General features: G+C 39.5%; 1 protein-coding gene and 1 long non-coding RNA gene across 2 annotated transcripts in view; one reads left to right on the forward strand and one right to left on the reverse strand.

The window, feature by feature from the left end:
* LOC307024082 overlaps window positions 1–20,302 on the forward strand; it is a 37,411-nt gene that overhangs the window by 1,811 nt on the left and 15,298 nt on the right. Inside the window, exon 3 of the long non-coding RNA XR_013803834.1 lies at window positions 14,050–14,109. This is a non-coding gene — a long non-coding RNA (uncharacterized lncRNA). The remainder of the gene's footprint in view (window positions 1–14,049; window positions 14,110–20,302) is intronic.
* On the reverse strand, window positions 4,479–14,348 carry kcnj12a (potassium inwardly rectifying channel subfamily J member 12a). The gene is made up of 2 exons (XM_079657892.1): window positions 13,826–14,348; window positions 4,479–8,870 (listed from the first exon to the last, which is right to left on the reverse strand). Exon 2 carries the CDS (start codon window positions 8,749–8,751, stop codon window positions 7,450–7,452), a length of 1,302 nt encoding a protein of 433 aa, XP_079514018.1. The 5' UTR covers window positions 8,752–8,870; window positions 13,826–14,348; the 3' UTR covers window positions 4,479–7,449.

The following is a 20,302-nucleotide window of genomic DNA, read 5'->3' on the forward strand; positions in this document are numbered from 1 at the left end:
CCTACTGTAACAGAGAAGACAAGGTACATCATGTGTTGCCATGTTAATGCTTTTTTATGTAAGTGCTCTAAATTGTACCTTGTCAAGCGAGGACGTTGTCATACTGTATGTTACAAGTGTGACTTACTTAATGGCTGTTTTCCAAATTACATCATTTTTCTCTTTACTTTCAGTAGACCTAAGTAGAACAAAGTACTGAACCTGGCTTTGCAAAGTATGTCTGTTGCATTCAGCGTATATACAGTTGGGACATGCTACTTTGTCATAGTATTGCACCTTCAAATTTGATCGTCTTGCTCATACATCTTCTGCACAAAAGGATTGTGGGTCATAATAGCCAGAAAAGCATGCAGGCTAGCATAATGTAACATGCATCCGACTGCAGTAAGTCATGTGGGTGTTTTCTTCAGTGTGTTAGGTTGTACTAAATCTTTTTTGGCAGACAAAATAAAATGGTATTATGGGTATTGGAACGCACAGATTCTGTCACTTTTTCACCCACATAGGTGTTTTCAATTGTTTGCCTAATTAGATCCCTTCCCAGGACAGTGTTGGCAAGTTCAGCTGTGCTTGATTGGCATCTTTCTCACTTCCCTGTGACATCATGTGTACAGAGGTCTAATTAGTCAAGTGAAAACACCTGTGTGGACGTGCTTGACAGCTTATATGTAGTATTTTTGTTAGATAGCCTAGGTGGGTGCTAGTTATTTGGCTAACATTAGTTAAGTCGTCTGCACCTCTGATGTGTCGTTTGAGCACTGTCATTATTTCCTGTGCTTTTCCTTCTTTGTCATCTCATATGTCTTCTATAAAAAAGGCGGACGTGCTGAACTTATTGAGTGATAGGAGGATGTCACCAACCTGTGTTTAAAAGCACTGTGTCCATTTGAAGTCTTTTGGTGTGTACTTGCACCCTTGACAGCTAATGGACACAACACCAGTTGGCTCTTGGTTATTGCACAAGATGACAACAAGCGTGGGTACTAGGACGAGGCTGTTGTGTCCATGGGCACTGAGGGCACTGAGGACCGGACCTCGGTAATTATTTTGAGGTGTATATAATAAAACTTGTCAAATATCTGCACATAATTAACAGGGTTCTTTGTAGTACTTCCATTTGCTGGCGGTGGGGGCGCTGCACAATTGAGTAGCCTACATTAAAGCAAACAGAAGAAGACAACATCAATTTATCAACAAACAGTCGCACTCCAGACTTGTACCCATGGATGTATAATAAGGGAAGGTGAAATAAATACTTTACATTCAATTCTTTTCGTGTTGTGTAAATAATGATGTAATGCTTTTGAAAGGCAAAGAATAATAAAAAAATAAATATATGTATATATTCTGTGTGCACAAACTACAGGTGAACAGCAAACACCAGTGTGATTTTGGTGACAGTACGACTATCTAGGACAGGGGTGTCAAACTCAAGGCCCGGGGGCCAAATCCGGCCCGCGACTTCATTTTATTTGGCCCGCAAGAGCTTGTAAAGAATATAATACGTTTATTATACGGTTACATGCCGATTTACAGAAGCAGGTTGCCCATAGACTACATGTCCCACAATGCATCTTGTTTGCGCACTGAAGAGACTTGCAACTATTTGCCCTGTACTTCTGCTTTCAAACGTAGTTAGTTATTACCCTATCCAATAATAATCCAATTCAGAGGCAATCATGTAATATAATATATTATTTTTAATATATATTTATAGATGTATATTTATATAGTTACAACCGGCCCTTTGAGTGCAACCATAATTCTAATGTGGCCCGCGATGAAATTGAGTTTGACACCCCTGATCTAGGACAAAGTTATAGTGGTGGTGCCAAATCTGCAGTACCAACGCCTGGTCTGCGACATGTGGAAGCCCCTCTTTAGTTTTTCACCTGCTGAGCCCAGAGTACATTTTTTTAGGGGGGCCTGCCCCCGAGCTCCCTTAGCATGTTTTGGACCTCGGTATTTACGAAATCCTGGGTACGGGCCTGGTTGTGTCTCTTCCATTTAGGCAACAACTACAAAAAGATGTATAAGACACTGTATACATTCCCATCACACCTGTGAAGTGTTTAGAAAAACACGTAGTTTGTATATCTTAATTCTATTAATGTCCCTTTATGTTTAACATTATTGTTCTTCTAAAGTACAACTATGTTTAACTCACTTCATACATTCATTTATTACATCAATGCTCATACTTGACTTATTTCAAAACCTTCTGCTGTATAGTAATACACAAATATATTGTGCATATTAAAATGGAGTTCATCTGATTACTTTGCCTATGTCTAATGACCTATAACATGCATTTTAATTTGCACTAACAGTGTGTCAGAAAGAGTGCCATTATATTTGTGCTATGTTGCCCTTCTGTAACACGATGGGCTTAATTGCTTTGTAGAAGCTAACATCATCTATGCAGAAAAAAGGCGTAGTTAGATAACATAGACCTCAGAGCTCCATCTTAAGTGATACTATCACAGGGAGTACTTTTACTGGTGAAAGTGTTGGCCACAGAGCCACATGCGGCTTGACACTGAAGAGCTTTATATAGCCTCTTCAACACGATTTCCTCTCATTTTACTGTCATCAAGAATCCAGGCTACTGGGATTTCTTCAGCGTTAATTATAACTGGTCTATATGGGCTGGCTGGCTGGCAGAGAGCCTGGTTAGGAACATTTCTTGAATCCTTTTGCGTTCTTTTACTGGCTTCAGAAGTCTTCCTTCTTCTGATCTTTAACACTTTTATTTTCAATAATGTGAGAACATGTGTGAATCCAGGCCTCAGCTGGCTTAGTTAACTGTTCCCAGGGAGTCACAGGGGGGTAATTCCCGACGGACCCTGGGTGTGAACTTGCTGTAGCGTAATTTCAACAAAATATCCTGACGACATATGAGGAGTTCACCTGATGGTCCGTCGATCCTTTGGCAAAATCGAGCAACGAATAGCAACTAAAACAGGTTTATATCTACAGCCCTGTGGTTCATCTGTGGTTTCACTTGCTGAGAAATAATTAGGTGTCTGAAGTCAGAGTCTACATATCCTAATAGGCTACCTATCCTATCTCAATGGCATGTCTTTGCGATCCCGTAGAAACCGTCCTATTTACAGGGCAGTTTTCAAGACATGCCCTTAATTACCTAGGACTTCTTCGCATCTTATACTATGACATTTCTACAGTTCGACCTAGACTACAGCATTCGGAGAAAACTAAATTCATTTATTTGACCACCACTAATCCTTAAATCTTCACCCTTACACCAAGCCACATAACGCCTAACAAACACTGCCCAGGCCTCCTTAGATAATCAAACTTGAACAATCTTCCAGCATGGCCTCTGTGATCCCAGTGTGCTGAGATACCAGTGGCCAGCATGTTAATCCATCTGTCGCTCACTGTGGGTGATTTAATCACCCCAACCTAAATTATTTAGAAAGAACTGATGGCCACGGATCTCGTGCAAAGAGATTATTTCTCACCAGTCCGCCTTTGTTCTGTGGTGCTGCTAATGACACCATTGTAGTAGCTAGCTCAGGTACTCTGTTGCAGAAATGCCACACATTTGATCATAGATAATTCGCATAAAAGTAGATTAAATCTATTCTACATGTTTCGTTCAAATGTATTTTAAGGATATTTTCTAAATCTAATAACATGTTAGATTATAGACCAAATCACTGTATCAGTAGTGATAATGACCATGATATGGGCTTAGTTTTGTTGGACTACAGGTAACAGGAAAATAACAGTACAGAAAGGCCAAATATATGCTTGCAAAAAAAATCTTTGTTTTAGATTTTTTTCCGTCAAAATATGGTCCCCGGTTTCAGTCTAAAGTATCCCGAATTTAAATAAGTGGAAGTCTTTTTTACTTAAAACCATAATGTGCAATAGGGTCTTTTCACAGACACAAGACACGTTTACTTACCATATTATACAGGTCTTACTATTAACATTAAGACACAATAATATTCAAGTAGGCAGTTAAGATTAAGTAACCCTGAAATTGAATGCCATCGTTCATTTTTATTATTTACGCCTGTGTTCTCCTTCTTTAACATGAGAAAGGTCAGAGAGAAAGCCCACAGCGAAACAGAATACTTAAAGACATTAAGGTTTCCTCTGTTTTTAGGTAGTAGAATAATAATGATCTCCCAGGTGTTGTGTTACTTCATTGATCTGACAAAGTGAGCCACAGGCCTCTTGCCCAGTTCAGCGGGGCCAAAGGGCCTCTGGCCGCTTGTTGTTTGTGTGTCACAGTGATTAATTGATGAGCCTTCTTGAATAATTGGCCCAAGACCATGAAGTCCTCCGACTGCAGTGACTTCATTCTTGATCTGTTCTCTTAACCCACTCCCCATGGTGATGTATTACCACTTCATTCATCAGCTCAACCATTTCAATACCGATACATGTCTGATGGACCACTCTCAAAAAATAAAAATAAAAAGATAAAACAGCTTTTTTTTCACAGTTAGTTTTTAATTGAATAATTTAAATGACTTTGAATTCAAATCAAAAGCCCAGTAGACATAGGAAGACTTCTACAGAGGTCAAAGGTTTTTCCAATCATCCCTTTAAGAGAAATACCTGTTTAATCATGGCAGAAATTAAATTATTGAAAAGTGAGAGAAGAATCATATTTTTGTCTCTCAGTAGAGATTTCATTGTAGTACTCTGATATACACAGATACACATTGATTGCTGTACTCTATCAAAAAGAATTTTGTATAAAAATAATCAGGTTTGTTCAGCCTGGCTGCTCCCTAATACATGTTATATTTTGACTACGCTTTTTACACTATAAACCTTTATATTTAGCTAAAACATGTGTGTGTTTCTTTTATTTAAGGGCTCAGGTGGGCAACATCAAAGCAAAAACAATCTTGGAAAGAATTATTCAGTTAAAATGCTTTTTGTTTTGACCACTGAGGAGGTGCAGTCTTCACACATCAGTGTTTCTTACCTTCTCAGAAGGCAATGAGCACAATACATGTTTAAGGATGGGTAAAGAACAATCACTTATTAGCCAAAAAATGCTCTTTATATTTTACTACATCCCACAATCTTCTAAAAAAAAAGCAACATATAACATAGAGTCAAGAATACCGGGTTAAATGACTATAAAGAAAATATTAGTCATTGTGACCAACATAACAACCATTATTTGGTTCTCTGTGTTTTTCACCATTTCCTATAGATTCCCTTCTTTACTCATTAGTAATCTTTAATCAGTTAAATGAAAGTGTTCCACAGGGGCATGAGGTATTAGATAAACTGGACTTGATAAACAGAAACTAATAAACCTGTCCGTAAACCTGTAGAATTCTGACTTGGCATATAGAATAAGGGATCATTTTGAAATGCCAAGAAAAAAAGTTGTCATGCATTATAGTTGTTTCTCTTAAACTACATAGTTATAGCTGATGATTGAATATATATCTACAACTTAAATGTTTACTTGATCCGGTTTTGACTTGAAATTAAACCGGGATTTGCTTGAACTAATGCCATATCTTTCAGAATTTCCTAACAGCTTTAAAGTGGACACTCAAAGAGCTTTTTGGAATATATAACTATCCATTTTTCAAGATCAGTCTGAACAGTTTTTGGAAGAAAACCTTGGGAACAATCATTTCAAAACGTAATTCTAAGCTACACTCTTTACTTTGGTATCATATCTGAGAAATCATATGCATACAAGTACAATAAAAACGAAAGAATGCAGGATCATTCTCCTAACGCCATGCCTTAAAATTGTTATCTGAGAATCAAAAATATGCACATTCATGTTCAGTGAATTACAATAAATGAAATGAATTCAGACAGTTGTGCTTAGTGTTATTGCTTCCATTCAGACCTTGGTCCAGTGTCATCGCATTAACGTCTTGGCAACGTCTCGCCATATTACATTAATAATATAAGAGTAACATATTTGTGTTTAACTGTTGCTAAAGTTAATCTAATTTGAAAGCAATGACAGTGATAACAGGTTTTTAGCCAAACGTAGTCTCGCTCACATTCATTTAATCCCTTATACGATATATTTATTATATTATATTTCAATAATATTTTGTCATCATCTATAACCCAGGTAAAGAAACAATATAAAGAGCATTTAAATTCAACCACTGATGATTTCAAGTGAATAGAAATGTAGGGCAAACTAATGCTGGCTAACACGTTTGGACTATAAATAGATTTTGATAAACACAACAGCTATTCTTAGAAATAGAGTTTTCTTTTAATTTCAGGCTAAACGTAATAAATGGATTTAATGTAATAACTTGATTTAATTCCACACTAAACCCTAAAGGATTTCTGGCCCCTGATACTGTTAACTATATGCATAGATTCCTTTTCAAGGAGGACAAAACCATTCATTGTAATCGATCTATGCCAGTTTGTTACGATCTGATTTCCATATGTAATGAAAGAAAATTGGAAATAACTACCAACATTTTCCTATTTTAATAGTAAAATGACCTTTGATGGCGCATTGCTTCGTTGGGTTACAAATTGCCGCCATTTCATAAACTTGGTTTTGCAATCTTCTCTTGCAAAAATATATTTTGTGATCTACAAAATGTGTATTTAAGACGACTGTCCTACCATTTGTGCTTTAGTTTAGTTTGACCTGATTACTAATGATTGTACATGACAGCGTTTGTGCAAACCAGTGCAGCCGGTCATGGTGTTGGTGGCTTGTTGTTTTTAAGATATGAGGCTTTGACAGGTTATTTATAGAGTTGATCTCTATACAATTTCAGTTCTGTCCAACACACTCTTATGTTCTTCATAGTGCAATCAATAGAGCCCCACTCTCCCTACATAGGTCGATTTTTGGAACGGCACTGATACTAATGAAGTGTTTGAATTATGTTTTCCTCAGTGGCTCTGTTTTTTCTATCACGGCTCATTGCATCTAAAAGCTGCAATGCACTTATTTGTGTCATTGAACACACATCAAGCAAACTACAGCAATGTGAGGAGAGCTTTAAAGAAACCTTGTTACACCTTTATTCGTGCCCAAGAAGAAGTTCAAATAATGACTTGTACTTTTGAGAGGGGTTTATAGAACCGATGATACTGCACACAAAACGTAACTTACCTAAGCGATTTATTTACACCTAAGGTTTGATTATTTGGTTATGTCGTAATAGTTTTTGATCGTTGAACACGCTCAACTCAAAGTGACCATGTGAAAAAAGATTCAAGTTTCCATTCAGGAAGAAGGTCTTCTCCTAGCCTCTTCCTTGATTGTAGACATTCATTACCACAATTGTCTTATCTGCGTGCTTCTGATTTCCCCCATGTCTTCCAGTTAAGTACCTTTTAGTGTCACCATATTTCTTTTCCAGCATTCAGCTTTTCCTATGGCACTTTGCATTGTTCTGCATTTTTACCCTTGGTTAAAGTTGAGCCAAGGTCAATGGGTATGGGTCATATTTCCGACTCTCTTCGATACGACCTTTGATCCAGCGCCCTGGTGGCCTGTAAGCGTTCAAACTCATGTCGGCTGTTTCTGTCTGGACTGAGGTTCGCCAGCGGCCTGCTACTACCACCTACTTCCTCTTCCTCATCATCGCGGCTTAGGAAGGCAAGCTCGTTTTCATAGCAGAACGAGTTTGTGCTGGGGACTAAGAACTTGTTCTCCACCATTTCCTTGGCACTGCAGCGGGGGGTGGACGGCACCTCGTAGGTTTTGTGAAAGTGAGAGTAATCCACCTTGTACACATTCTTCTCCTCAAACAAGACAGGCTCGAAACGGTGACCCCAAAGAACTTCCGAGGCCAAGTAGGAGCTGCGAGCCTGCGTGGTCATCGCCGTCGCTTCAACCATCCCCTCCAAGATGACGACAATCTCAAAGTCCGCTGTCTCCAAGTCCTGTTTGCCGATTCCAAATAGGGGGCTCTCCTCATCTATCTCATGGAGAATAGTGATGGGTGAAACCAAGAAAATCCTATCCAGGCCTTTATCAAATCCCACATTAATGTCTATCTGGTCCAGAGGAATGTATTCCCCCTCATCAGTGATCCGAGGTTTGATCAGCTGTGCCCTGACATGGGCCTCTACAATGTGACTTTTGCGGAGGTTTCCTACCCTCCACATGAGGCACAGCTTTCCATCCCGCATGGCAATGAGAGCATTGTGGCTAAACAATAGTGTCTGTGCTCGCTTCTTAGGCCTGGCCATCTTGGCCATGATTGCGCCAATCATGAAGCAGTCAATGATGCAGCCCATTATGGACTGGAAGACCACCATGAAGACAGCCATCGGGCACTCTTCAGTGACACAGCGATAGCCATACCCTATGGTAGACTGTGTTTCAATGGAGAACAGAAAGGCTGCCACAAATCCATTGACCTGTAGGACACATGGAGTGAAGTTGTCATCTCCAGCGGGGTTGTCCAGATCTCCATGAAGCAGAGCAATGACCCAAAAGGCTAAACCAAAGGCAAGCCAGGAGAGAACAAACACAAGAGTGAAGACGACCAGCATCCATCGCCATCGAATATCGACACATGTGGTGAAGATGTCGGCCATGTAGCGCTGCGACTTATCTTCCATATTGGCAAACTGCACATTGCACTGGCCATTCTTTTTGACAAAACGGTTGCGGCACTTGCGCCGTGTGTGGATCTTGCCATTGCCAAAGCCGTTCATGCCATGCATGGTAGAGAGGCGGAGGCCCTCTTCCTCGGATGACACAATGCTGTAGCCGTTTATCCGTCCAACACTCATGCTATCGGCAACGCCTCCAGATGCAGGGTCCGTGCAGAAAGGCGGCCCCTTGCAGATTGTTTACTGGCTGAGTTGCATTTGAGTAAGTCAAAGAGAGGGGGCTGGGTGGGATCCAATCCCTGTAGAGAGAGGCAGAAGAGGAAAACAATGTGAGTGTCTACCTGTGACATAACGGACAAATAAAAGCATTCCCCTTTATGAAAACATCACAAAAGAACCGACCATTGAAGCTTGAGTGGCAAAACATTGTAAAACATACATAATAGAATTCATCTTTTCAATCGATAAGTCTTTAAGAGCCCAAATGACCAAGTCACCATCAACACCTACAGTTGTTTACATTTTCTACTTATTTGAATAAAACATTTTGTTTTCGTGTAGGATATTCTTGAAAGATCCGCATTAAATTAAGTTCATTTAGATTTTTGATACGACTGACTATTTGACCATTTATTTAACGTTACAATTTATTGTTTATTACTGAACCTAGCTTAGCCTCTGATGAGTTAATCCTTACATAATCAACTATAATAAAAATCAATATGGTGTTGATGATAGCAGTAACAGTAAAGCCATCAGTATTGTCAATATTGCTATGGGAATTATTTTGTTCCCTTATCCCAGGGTTGTAGTTTATTATCCATAATGGTGGTTACTTCAGTTCATTCACAGTCTTTCTCCTCGCCATCTTGCTCTCTTTAAACATCACGACTCAAAATCCAATTGGCCCTCTCTGAAGGGTCCTCGTGTCTTTTGATGTCGGCTGTGTAAGTGAAGAGCTGGCCTCACAGCAGACCCACTTCTGTCACGTGGCATTTCCTGGGCTTTGCTCTCTCAAATGATGGAGAAGGTTAGCAGAGGAGACAAACTAAGTCATCTACAACAGATGTTTATTATTAAGTAAAGAAAAAATGCACCTTCAGGTAAGTCACTACTTGTATATACAGTCGTCACACATCCATCGACCTGGACTCTGTGCTTTCTTTAAAAAACCCTTGTTCGGGAAGTACATTGGGATGTCTGTGTGTATTTAAATACGCCCCTCTGGGACTTGTATGTGTGCCACTGTACATGCAGTTGCAGATGCTGTGATCAGGGTTGGAGAGCAAAGGACTATTTATCTGACCCCATTCTGTAAAATGCTCAGTGTTATTAATCATGTTTTGAGGATGCGGTACATTCATCGCATCTCCCCAGGGTGCTCAATACAACTAGATATCTCCCCTGTGCAATGCCCTGTATAACATTTTTAGGAATTACATACTGGATTTTGATCTTACAAGAATACATTTGGGAGATTACACTAACGGCATACTAGATAATGTTTTGAATTGTGAGTTTGGATGATATTGAATTTGCAAAATGCTGTTAAATAATTGTCTTTTGGTTGTACAGCTGATAACCTGGTCACTGCGCTAGATTTCCAGCCTCAGGGTCAAAGAGTTTTGCCCCTGGGGGCTGCACTGAGGCCCCTCTGGGTGCAGGCAGCTTTTATCGCCTGGCCACATCCATTCTGTGACTGCTTGCCTGATTCGGGCCCTGAAGAATTTACAGTTCACTCATGTACATTCCCAAATCCCGGGTGCCCTGCTGTCTGCCACACACTCACACCTATCCCCTTCCTCTACTCACACTCTTTCACCAGAATGTTCTCCCGATTACTAGATTGCCTCATCATGCACAATCCTCAAATTGTCCCTTTGGGGTACAAACACCTGTATCAAAACTACATCCTGTAGCTAAATGTTATATCCTTTTTTTATACTTCCAAAAGCTCTTTTTTTGCCTTTTTCCACTGCATTCCCTAAAGAGCACAGCTGTTACAGCTAAAAATAGTTATCCTTCCACTCATCTCACACGTGTAAATCTGTTAACCAAGCTGGATGGTCTCATCTTTTTGAATTCTATATAGCATCTGACTTTTATACAAACACTTTAATGAGGTGTTTGCTCCTCATTGGCTCACCTGTGTAGCGGCAGGTGGTCTTTGCTCTATGACGGCATAATCACACCCGCTGTGTTACAGACAAATCTTTAGCCTGATCATCGGCTGAGCATTTCACATTATACATCGTGCTCTCTACAGTACACACATGATCTGATCGGCCTCTCCATATCTTACTGCAGTCGTCAGTGTCAGGTGTCCAGTGAGTTGGTCAAATGAAAGTGAAAACCCTCCCTACGTCTTTGGAGCCATCAGACAAGTGCCTTAGAGTTTCACCACATGAAGCATGCCTTCGCTGTAGCTACACGAGAAGCTCTTATATCAGATTGAGAGGTTGTAAATGTAAGGATTGAGTGGACATGGTACTTAAAGATTAATCTTTCTCACTAACCCTTTGACTTTGATTTGACATTAGTCTTAAGTGTGCCAAAACGCTTGACATTAGATTAAGCAACTGCTAGTGACAGCCGAATGGCTATGAATCTTAATTACCTTCATTTCAATGAATTAGAAGTTAAAAGGGCAATTGGTATTTCTTTAGCCATATAACAGTAATAACAGGTCGGGCTCATATGTCATTGAGAAGCTGGTAGTCAAATTAAACATTTCTGGAACCCACGATTCGAACCTGCTATTACCCACACATAATGTTTTTTTCTAACAAACAACAACAACTAGAAAACTGCTGTTGTCACATGTGTGCGGATATAGTCTTTGTACTGAGAGGCCTGTTAATGCTTGTGAAAGGGATAGCAGATTCCAATCCTGTTTAGAATACATGTGCATCTTTGATTAATAAGGCAGGACAAGGACAGTGACTTCCACCCCGGCCAATCATTTCTTGAATAACCTTTAGTGACCTTGTCTGCTGTGTGTGTTCTCGTGGAGTTTATAGAGGAGCTACTAAGGGAGACGATAAGCTCGCAGCTGATTGCGGTGAATAGAATGAATAATTGGATGTTAAAAAGAATGAAGGGGATTTGGAGGAACAATGAGGTGTAGTGGGAGGGGGGGGGCACTTCATCTCAAGACAAGCAAGCAGGAAACTGAGCTCAACCACTAGCATCCCGGCCCACCTCCCAAGGCCATTGTAAAGGAAGAGCTGCAGTTCAGGTGTCATTGTGTTTTCCTATAGCTCACCACACGGAACTCGTCTCGTCTCAAGTGACCTTCAGGTATTTTCCTATAGAAAGTAACACCACCGCACCATGCAGAGATATTGTCTAATTGACGGTGTCTTCTACAAACTAGCTCCCAGTGTTGAAATGTTATGCAATAATTGTCTTTTGGTGGTTTCACTGCTAGCGAAGAGACATATAAGTAAGACGCAGGCCTGGAGGCTGTTAGACTCGATTATGTAGGCCATCTCAGGTGGTTGTTGAGAGAAGTGGTAGAGAGAGGTGTTCATAAAGGACTGATTCACCCTCAGCTGCCATATGCATAGAGATCCAAATCTGTCACCTTTTTGCTGCACCTGAAGCTTTTGCACCCTTCAAACACCTGGTTTCCATTCATTGACCACATGGGAGCTTTTTCATCTGTTTTTTATTATTATTTGCACCCATTCACAAAAGCTGACTCAGCCATATCACACCTGAACTCTATGATTTCCAATTTAAAGCAACACCTGTTGGTTAACACTCACTAACTTGGACATATTTATTTTTAAAAAAGGATAGATATTTCTTAACCAGTATTACAAGTCCATGTTTTTGATATTATAATGAACCCCTTTTGTCGGTGTGTTTGTATTTGATGTTTTGAGTGCTAAACATCCCACAAGTGAATCAAAACTGTACTCGGATGAAAAACAGGATGAGGTCATTGTTGCATAATATTTTTCTCTTCATCCTCTGTCTCTTTTGTCCTCACACATCAGTGATTTCTTTATACACTCATAGAATAGAGCAGTACCTGAAGCAACACATTGATCCATTACTACCTGCTCATGGCTGCCCTCTGTTATATCATGCTAAATGACATGCTATGATATAACGCTCTCAAATAAAAAGTGCTCTAAATGTAACCAGTTCATTTATTCAGAGAGTGTTTGTTGAACTTGAATTGGGAAGATCCAGAAAATAGTGTTTACGTTGACTTTGTTTGTTATTTGACGTGTTTCACCATCCAGGCCTAAAACCAATGGTTCTTTTATTTAATTTCCACTATAAATAAGTCTATCTAATCTAAAGACTAATGACTACATTTCAAATTGGTATCCTAAAAAAGCTTAGTGTGTCTGCAACTTCTCAATAAACCAATTATTTAGTTTCCAATAGAAAGAAACAATTGCATTTATAAGCTGTCGAGCTCTGATATGGATCAAGACGATTTAGAGTTCTTGGTGACGACATATATTAGATTTGTGTTCGACTCAAACTTTCGATGTTGACATCTTTGTTTTGACTGATGGCTTTTCAGTTTCGTTGTGTCTGCTTTCTTGTACGTACTTTGGTTCTTGGCTCACTTGTTTTTTTTTTTTAACCCTTTGAGAGATTATTGGCCATCTCAAAATCTAAGAATAGGATTTAAAGATGATTAATCTTGCTTTAGACTCTGGATAAATCTGCATAATTTAGAATTATGTAGAGGTGATTAATCCTGCTTATAAATCTGGGCAGATCTGCATATTTTTTAAATAGTGTGTTCGTTCACGTATACATTAAAAGCTCCATACTGTCGTGAATATATTTATGTGTAAGTAAGTAAGTAACATTATTTACTGTTTTATTTCTGTATTACATCACAGTGGATATTAAATGAACACTATCCAGCAAAGACTTTCAGCTTTCATTTGTGATGTTTACATTCAAAATAAATACATAATCCTAGCATTTGTGCATTGTTCATACATTTGCTTTCAATTCTAGGGAAAAACATAATTTACGTTTGATTGTAAATCCTTTAAAAGCAATGCCATTCATTAATTGTATATGCTGTTTCTGATAGAATTTAAAAAATATATATTTATGAATCCATATAATTAGATGTCTAATTTCGAAAGGTGAATCTTTGAGTGTATATAATGCCATCCAGTGCTACTTTTAAAAACGACATCGATGATATCAGGCAATAATGATGTCACCATCAGGCTGCAACTTGTAGTGAAGTTTCCTGTCCTTCTCTTACCTTTTATCTCCACCTGTCCTCCTCGGGCTGCAGGATTAAAGGTGCTCTCTTCTCTCCCGGTTGTCCCTGTTAACCAAACTGAGGCATTCTTTGCACCTGCCGCCGCAGCTGCTGCTTCTCTGAGCGCTACTCTAACGCTGGAGAAAACCACTCCATCATCTTCAGCACCAGGCACAGACCCCCTTTGAATTTCTTCATCCTTGCCTGATCTCTCCTCTTCCCAGGTGGTGTCGCAGGCTGAATCTCACCAGAACCTCGGGCCGAGACACCTCTTGTGGAAACAGGTAGGAAGCGCTAGGCGAGGATTATCCCACTGAAATGATGACAGGTTTTTGTATCTCCATCTTCTGAGGCAGTTTCTTCAGCTGGTCTTCTGCTCATCCTTCAACATCAAGTCCTGTCCTTCACATTTGCCCTAAAACTGTACAATACTCCCTCACTGCTTACGAACTGAACAGCTCTCTATCAATCTTTTGCAATCTGATCTAGTTGGACTGCTCTCTCTCTCTTTCTCCCTCTGACTATTTCTTCGCTTCCTCCCTCCCTCCAGTGGTGTCACAGACGCTGCCATTTGCAGCCTCCCTCCCTCCCTCTCTTTTTCTCTCTCTCTCTCTCTCTCTCCCTGTTTCTCTCGCTGTCTCTCTCCCTCCCTCCCTCCCTCCCACATCATGGCACTACCAGTTGACAGCCACTTGATGCTCAGACGTATCATTCAGAAAACACAAGCAGACAATCCACCATTGTATTTGATCAGATGTTAATCAGAAGTAAATGGAAGCAGCGTGACGAACAAGAAAAGGCTTTTACAATGGCTTCCCACATACAATTCAAACCTCTCTTTCAAGCCCTTCTGCTCTACTTTTACCCTCAGGCGAATTCTGTTATCCCAACGTTTAACTTCAAAGATTACAGCTCAATAAATACGTTAGAAAAAAAAGCACCATACAGCAACAGGTGAGAATGCTTATGATATGAGTGGGGCATATCGTCATGTATCTATTTACCTTGTTATCGTCAGTGCAGTGTGTATGAATATATAATGCTGCTGGGTGCTGTGTCCCGGTGCAGAGGGATGCTTTTCACACTTGTCATCAAAGACTTATCAATAACATTTGACCCGAGGAGGAATATGGTGCTCTCGTGCTTCAGTGTTTGACAATATGGCCGCCTCGCCACACCAGGAGTCCTGCGTCAGAGGAATTGAAGCTGAAGTATGCCAACCACTATTAGTCAGCCCTCTAATTAAAGGTAATTCGTAACACTGATCTACATTTGAAATCTTTGGGGAAAACTTCCAAGGAACACATGTCTTGATGTGTCGCTCAGTGTCCCTGCCTGTTGCCTTCTTCTTCTTGTTGTTGGCAGGAAGCTGCAAATTTGTCTTCATCGCCACCACTCTTGAGTATATTACCGTTACCCTTGACAGCTTCCAGGTGTGACATAATCCTCAGAGTGCTTGCTTCCCCCTTTTCTCACGTCTTTAAGGAGAGCCAGTCATCAGTCAAAAGAGATGAACATGAGTGTGGGGTGAAAGAGTGTGACGTTTCTAAATGCAGCCACACTGGCTCGGCCCCAGCTTAATCACTGATAACTCATCAGTGCAGGAACCCTCTCTCTTTTTTTCTCTCTCTGCGCTCCTATTCTTTCTCCCTGGCAGCCTCTGATTTCAGTCTTCTGACGGTGATTTGCAATAGCCCGTGTGTGATCATCACCAGGCTATTGTGTTTGGCCCGAGGACGTCAACTAATGGAGCTCAAAGCGTCCTTTTGAAAGCGCCTCTCTCTCTGTGTCGGCAACAGGTACCGTACCCGTCCCTGCATAATGTAACGCTTTGACGGCTTGATGCTGCAAGCCCGGGGAACAGTAGATCACAAGGTTCACACATCCAGACTGTAAACCTCGTTATGTAACTGCACCATAATCACAGGTGGCAGCTCACAGACCCTCTACATGCGTGTGTCTAAATGAGAGGGTTCTGCCTCCCAGGGAGATGGCTAAGTGGAGTTCGCTGCCGCTTCCATGGCTACAGGTAGAACATGTTTTCACTATTTTCAGACCAATAAGAACCGGTAGAAATGAAACAAAGACAGATGGACAAGGAGAAGACAAATGCAGGCTGCTGGTCAACTGCAGATTATATCAATACTAGACATTGTTGACATGACTCATCAGAGACATTTTGAGAAATAAAGAATGGAGATGGTAAGCAGTTTAAGACGTGAAATAGGAATAGAAAATCTAAAATTCTTAAAATCTATTTTGCTCAAGTGGGCACATTTGTTCTGTCTATTCTGTCCTTATTAGAGCATTTGAACTCCAATACTGTGACCTTTTATTGCCTTTGAGGAAAGACTTTTAGAAATATTAACCATACAATTCAAGGAACAATATGTATTTATTTGCAAAAAAGGGACAAATAAATTCTTTTTCGGGACAAATAAATTCTTTTTTTAACCGAATGAAATGACAAAGAAGACACTTTTGAATAGACATGATGTGACAATGAGAGAAAGAAGTGTCACGCCGAGGTTTTAAATGGCAGCGAGTGAATAAAAGCAGGATTGGAAGATAGTGCAAACTCACAGCTCCTGCCAGACTCTTGCAGCAAGGTGTAATTTGCATTAATCAGAAGGTCCCTAAGAATAAACCTTTCACAATCCTTCTGCTGATAGTGATTGTGGCATTTCATCTTTTACAATGACGCTCGCCTCAGGCTGACACTGCACAGGAGCTCTATTGACTTATTGCTGCTGACAGCTCTCTCTCTCTCTCTCCATCATAATCAACACATATCACATGAAATATATCCTGTGTTGGTAATGTGTGATACTTGGAGTTAAGAATGTTTTCCAACATGTAGGTAAAGATGAATTAGGAGGCTTTTAAAAGTGAGAGATTAGTAGATGGCTTTAAAATGTACACACTCATTCATTACACCTTATATCGAAATATTGAATACAGGGAGACTACCCTCTGTCATTTTCTTGAAAACGACATCCTGTTAGCTGAGTCTGCTCATTTTGACATGTCATTTAGTCCCTCACTAATGCTTCTTTATATTTTGAGGATGAGCTCTGAACTTTCGGCTCCATCACTCTCTGAGAAACCTGTCTGATGGAGCTATTTCAGGCTTTGAGCCATTCCTGTTCATTTAATTTCTTTTGCGACTTCATTTCTTGTCAGCGGGGATTAGGAATGTGATATTACTGTACTCTCACTGGCTGGAAAAGTTGTGAAAAGGCCTTCTTGTTCTTGGGCCCAGCTGGCTGTTTTTTTTTAGCGTGGCCATGGTGGAGTGAGCAGGGAAATAATAACATCCAACACAAACTTTCCTGAGTCATTTAGTGCTGTAAAATGTTCTTTTTAGTTTTTACATCAAGACTGCAGTGTCTTGTAAAGTGGGTTATGAATAGCAAATCATTCTGGTTGTGATTAACTAGTTTCAGTGTTGTGCTAACAAAGAAACATCACGCATTCATCAGAAAGACTTTTAAGACTCATTTTGAAAGGTAATCATGTAGAATTAGTGTTTGTTTTAATAAAAAAAATGCAGGATAATGGTCTGTAATTATAGTTTCATTCACTGCTCAGCATGATCATACACTCAGGACTGATTGGAATATATTTTATAAATACTTTATTGACCCCGAATTGGAACATTGTTTTGTAACAGCAACCTTTGCCCAAGTTAAACATATGATCAAATACAAATACCATATCAACAGTAGAAATACGCATATCTAAAGAGTATCTATAAAATAGGCATTATAAATTATGATAGACCAAGCTACAAATATAAAACAACATAGGATACCATATATATTATAAGTGTGCAAAGCAGTGGCAGTTTATTTCAATGCAACGTGGAAGAATATGAGTACAACATCAAATCGTTTTTGGTTATTTAAAGGGGGAAACAGGGGTATAAAGGAGTTTGTGGCGCTAAGATCACTAAGAAATGCCCAAAAACTAACAAAACAATATGAGTTCCTACATATTACACCAGTACACGGTTACAAAGAAACCCACCATCGACAGCATGTGGACAAAACACACTAACTGCAACGCTAGCTGCCACTCAGAAAAATAATCAAGTTTGTCTGCCAGACCCACAGTTGACTACCATCCAGGTTGTATTCTGTTAAGAGAGATTTGTTGGAGAAAACATCACCATAGTAAGATGTTCCACAACTCTGATCACAGGAGCCACAAGTACATGTGAGCACAGAGGACGTTAATGCGTTTATATAATGACTCCTACAGAGGCACTTAACATCCCTCTTACTCTCCACCTCACTCTGGAGCTACTCTGAGTCCAGGACAATGGTGGAGGTTTGATCTGATTACTATGCCCTTAATAACATCTCTCTTTTCTTACACCTGCCACTGCATACACTTAAGTCTCGTATAAGAAAACCAACGAATATCAAGCAATGTATCGGACAGCTTCAAACAAACAACAGCAAACAGTTGAACAACAGATCTTAATTTCTGTTCACTGCAGGATAAATAGCAGTACTTTTGGACTAACGAATTCTAACAAAGCTTATCTTTTTTCCCCTGGCAAGTGCGCATGTGTGATAATGCACTCAAGGTGTCCTGAAGAGTACACTTCAATCATTTCTTTTCGCGCCTACTTATGATGCTATTTATTAAAAGCTGCAATGTGCATTTGGTTTTTAATTTTGATGCTGGAATGATTATAAAAGGTGGTGTAAATGTGGGTGTTTGGCAAGTACAATGATATTATAATGACTAGATAGTTGGTAAGTATGCAGTGCTTCGTTATATTATTATATGCCAAAATCACACAGTCATTGTTTTCCAAATTAATATTGCTTTACTTAATATTTAATATTCTCTCTTGTATTATGGAATGTCTGGCCTTCAACCTTGAAAAGCTGCAATGCTATTTGTAGTCTTAATATTAAATATCTTGTGGAACAAATGCATGCCAAAGCTAAATGTAATACATTTGAATAATACCTTTTCAAACTCACTGTATGTGGTTCTTTGTTTACGTGACCACACATGGTGCGACACCAGCACTTAGCTTATATCCACTTTATTGCTTCTTAGTGCTAATGCTAATCTGAGGAAGCTTTGACTGATCAATTAAAAGTCATTTATAAAAACCTTTTGACCATTTTTCCTTTTGAAACACCATTGCATCACTTATGGTGACCATGTGACAATTTGTCATATAGATTATAAGAATTGACCTGAGGCATAAAAGCTATTGTTAGCCACCGTTATATAAGCTGTTAAAGCCTCACTATATAGTTGTTTAGGTCAATGCATGTTTTACTGTCAGCCTGGCAACACTTTATCAAATGAATGAATCGGAGCTCTCAAGCGTATTATTTTATATAGTTTATATAGTAGGATTAGTATGGAATGTATTAGTTAATGTAAGACATGATCCTCACTTTCTTAATCAGTTTTATACCAGGTGATGAATGTCAGTTAGAAATCATGTTTCCATACAGACTGAAAGCCCTTTTATATACTTTCCACCTCTCCCCAAACGTGTATCGCAGCTTTTCACGAGCGCCTCATTACCTAATGTGCTGTGCGCCGCGATGCTGGGGGTGCAGCTGGGTGTCTATGGTTCACCATGTCCTCACCTCGACAGCACGCTGAGAAAAGCTCCTGTCTGCCTTTCCACTCAAACCCAGGGGGCGAGAAAATGAATCGGCTCAGGATCCAGTGTCCTCACAGCCGCCTCTCCCTCCGCTGAGCCTGACCTCTGCCCAAAAACACACCGTCCTGTGGTGATCAAACGCTCCATCAGCATATTAGGAACCACACATTTAGTCAGAATACTGCACTTAGTAGTAAACTTCTGAGGCACTAGCATTAAACGTAAGAACTGTTTACAAAAAAGATGACAAACCAATTATGATAATAACATAAAAAGACCATTACAGTAATAGCAATGACAACAAAAGGAGATGTTCTACTTTCAAATGCAAATATCTTTTTATGCACTACATTTTTCATCATGCTATGCAGATTAAGATTTAACATCATGACAGTTTATACAACACTTCAAAAGTAGTTCAATTAGAGTGCGAGCTCTTCAAACAATAATCCGTAATCTCGTTGTCTCCGTAATAACAATCCACATTATAGTAGGTGTAATAATAATGATAATGACTTCACACTCCCTAAATGGCCCTTTTTTAATAGTGGTTACTTTTGACATCTGTTGATACTGTTGGTACAATGTGTTGCAAAAAAACACTCAACATTATTGCAGATAACAACAGAAAGTGTATTTTATAATTCAAACAGGAATCTCTTGTTTACCATTGAAATAAACTACTGCTAATGGAATTCATTATTGTGTGTAGATGTAATAGGATTTTAAAATAACATTTGCTGTATATTAGACAAACGATTCTAAGCACTGTAATAACCCCCCCGTTGTTTAAAACAATTTAGTATGAAGCAAGATTCTTCAATTCACTTTAG

Source organism: Notothenia rossii (genome assembly GCF_949606895.1).
Source record: "Notothenia rossii genome assembly, chromosome: 11".
NCBI lineage: Eukaryota > Metazoa > Chordata > Actinopteri > Perciformes > Nototheniidae > Notothenia > Notothenia rossii.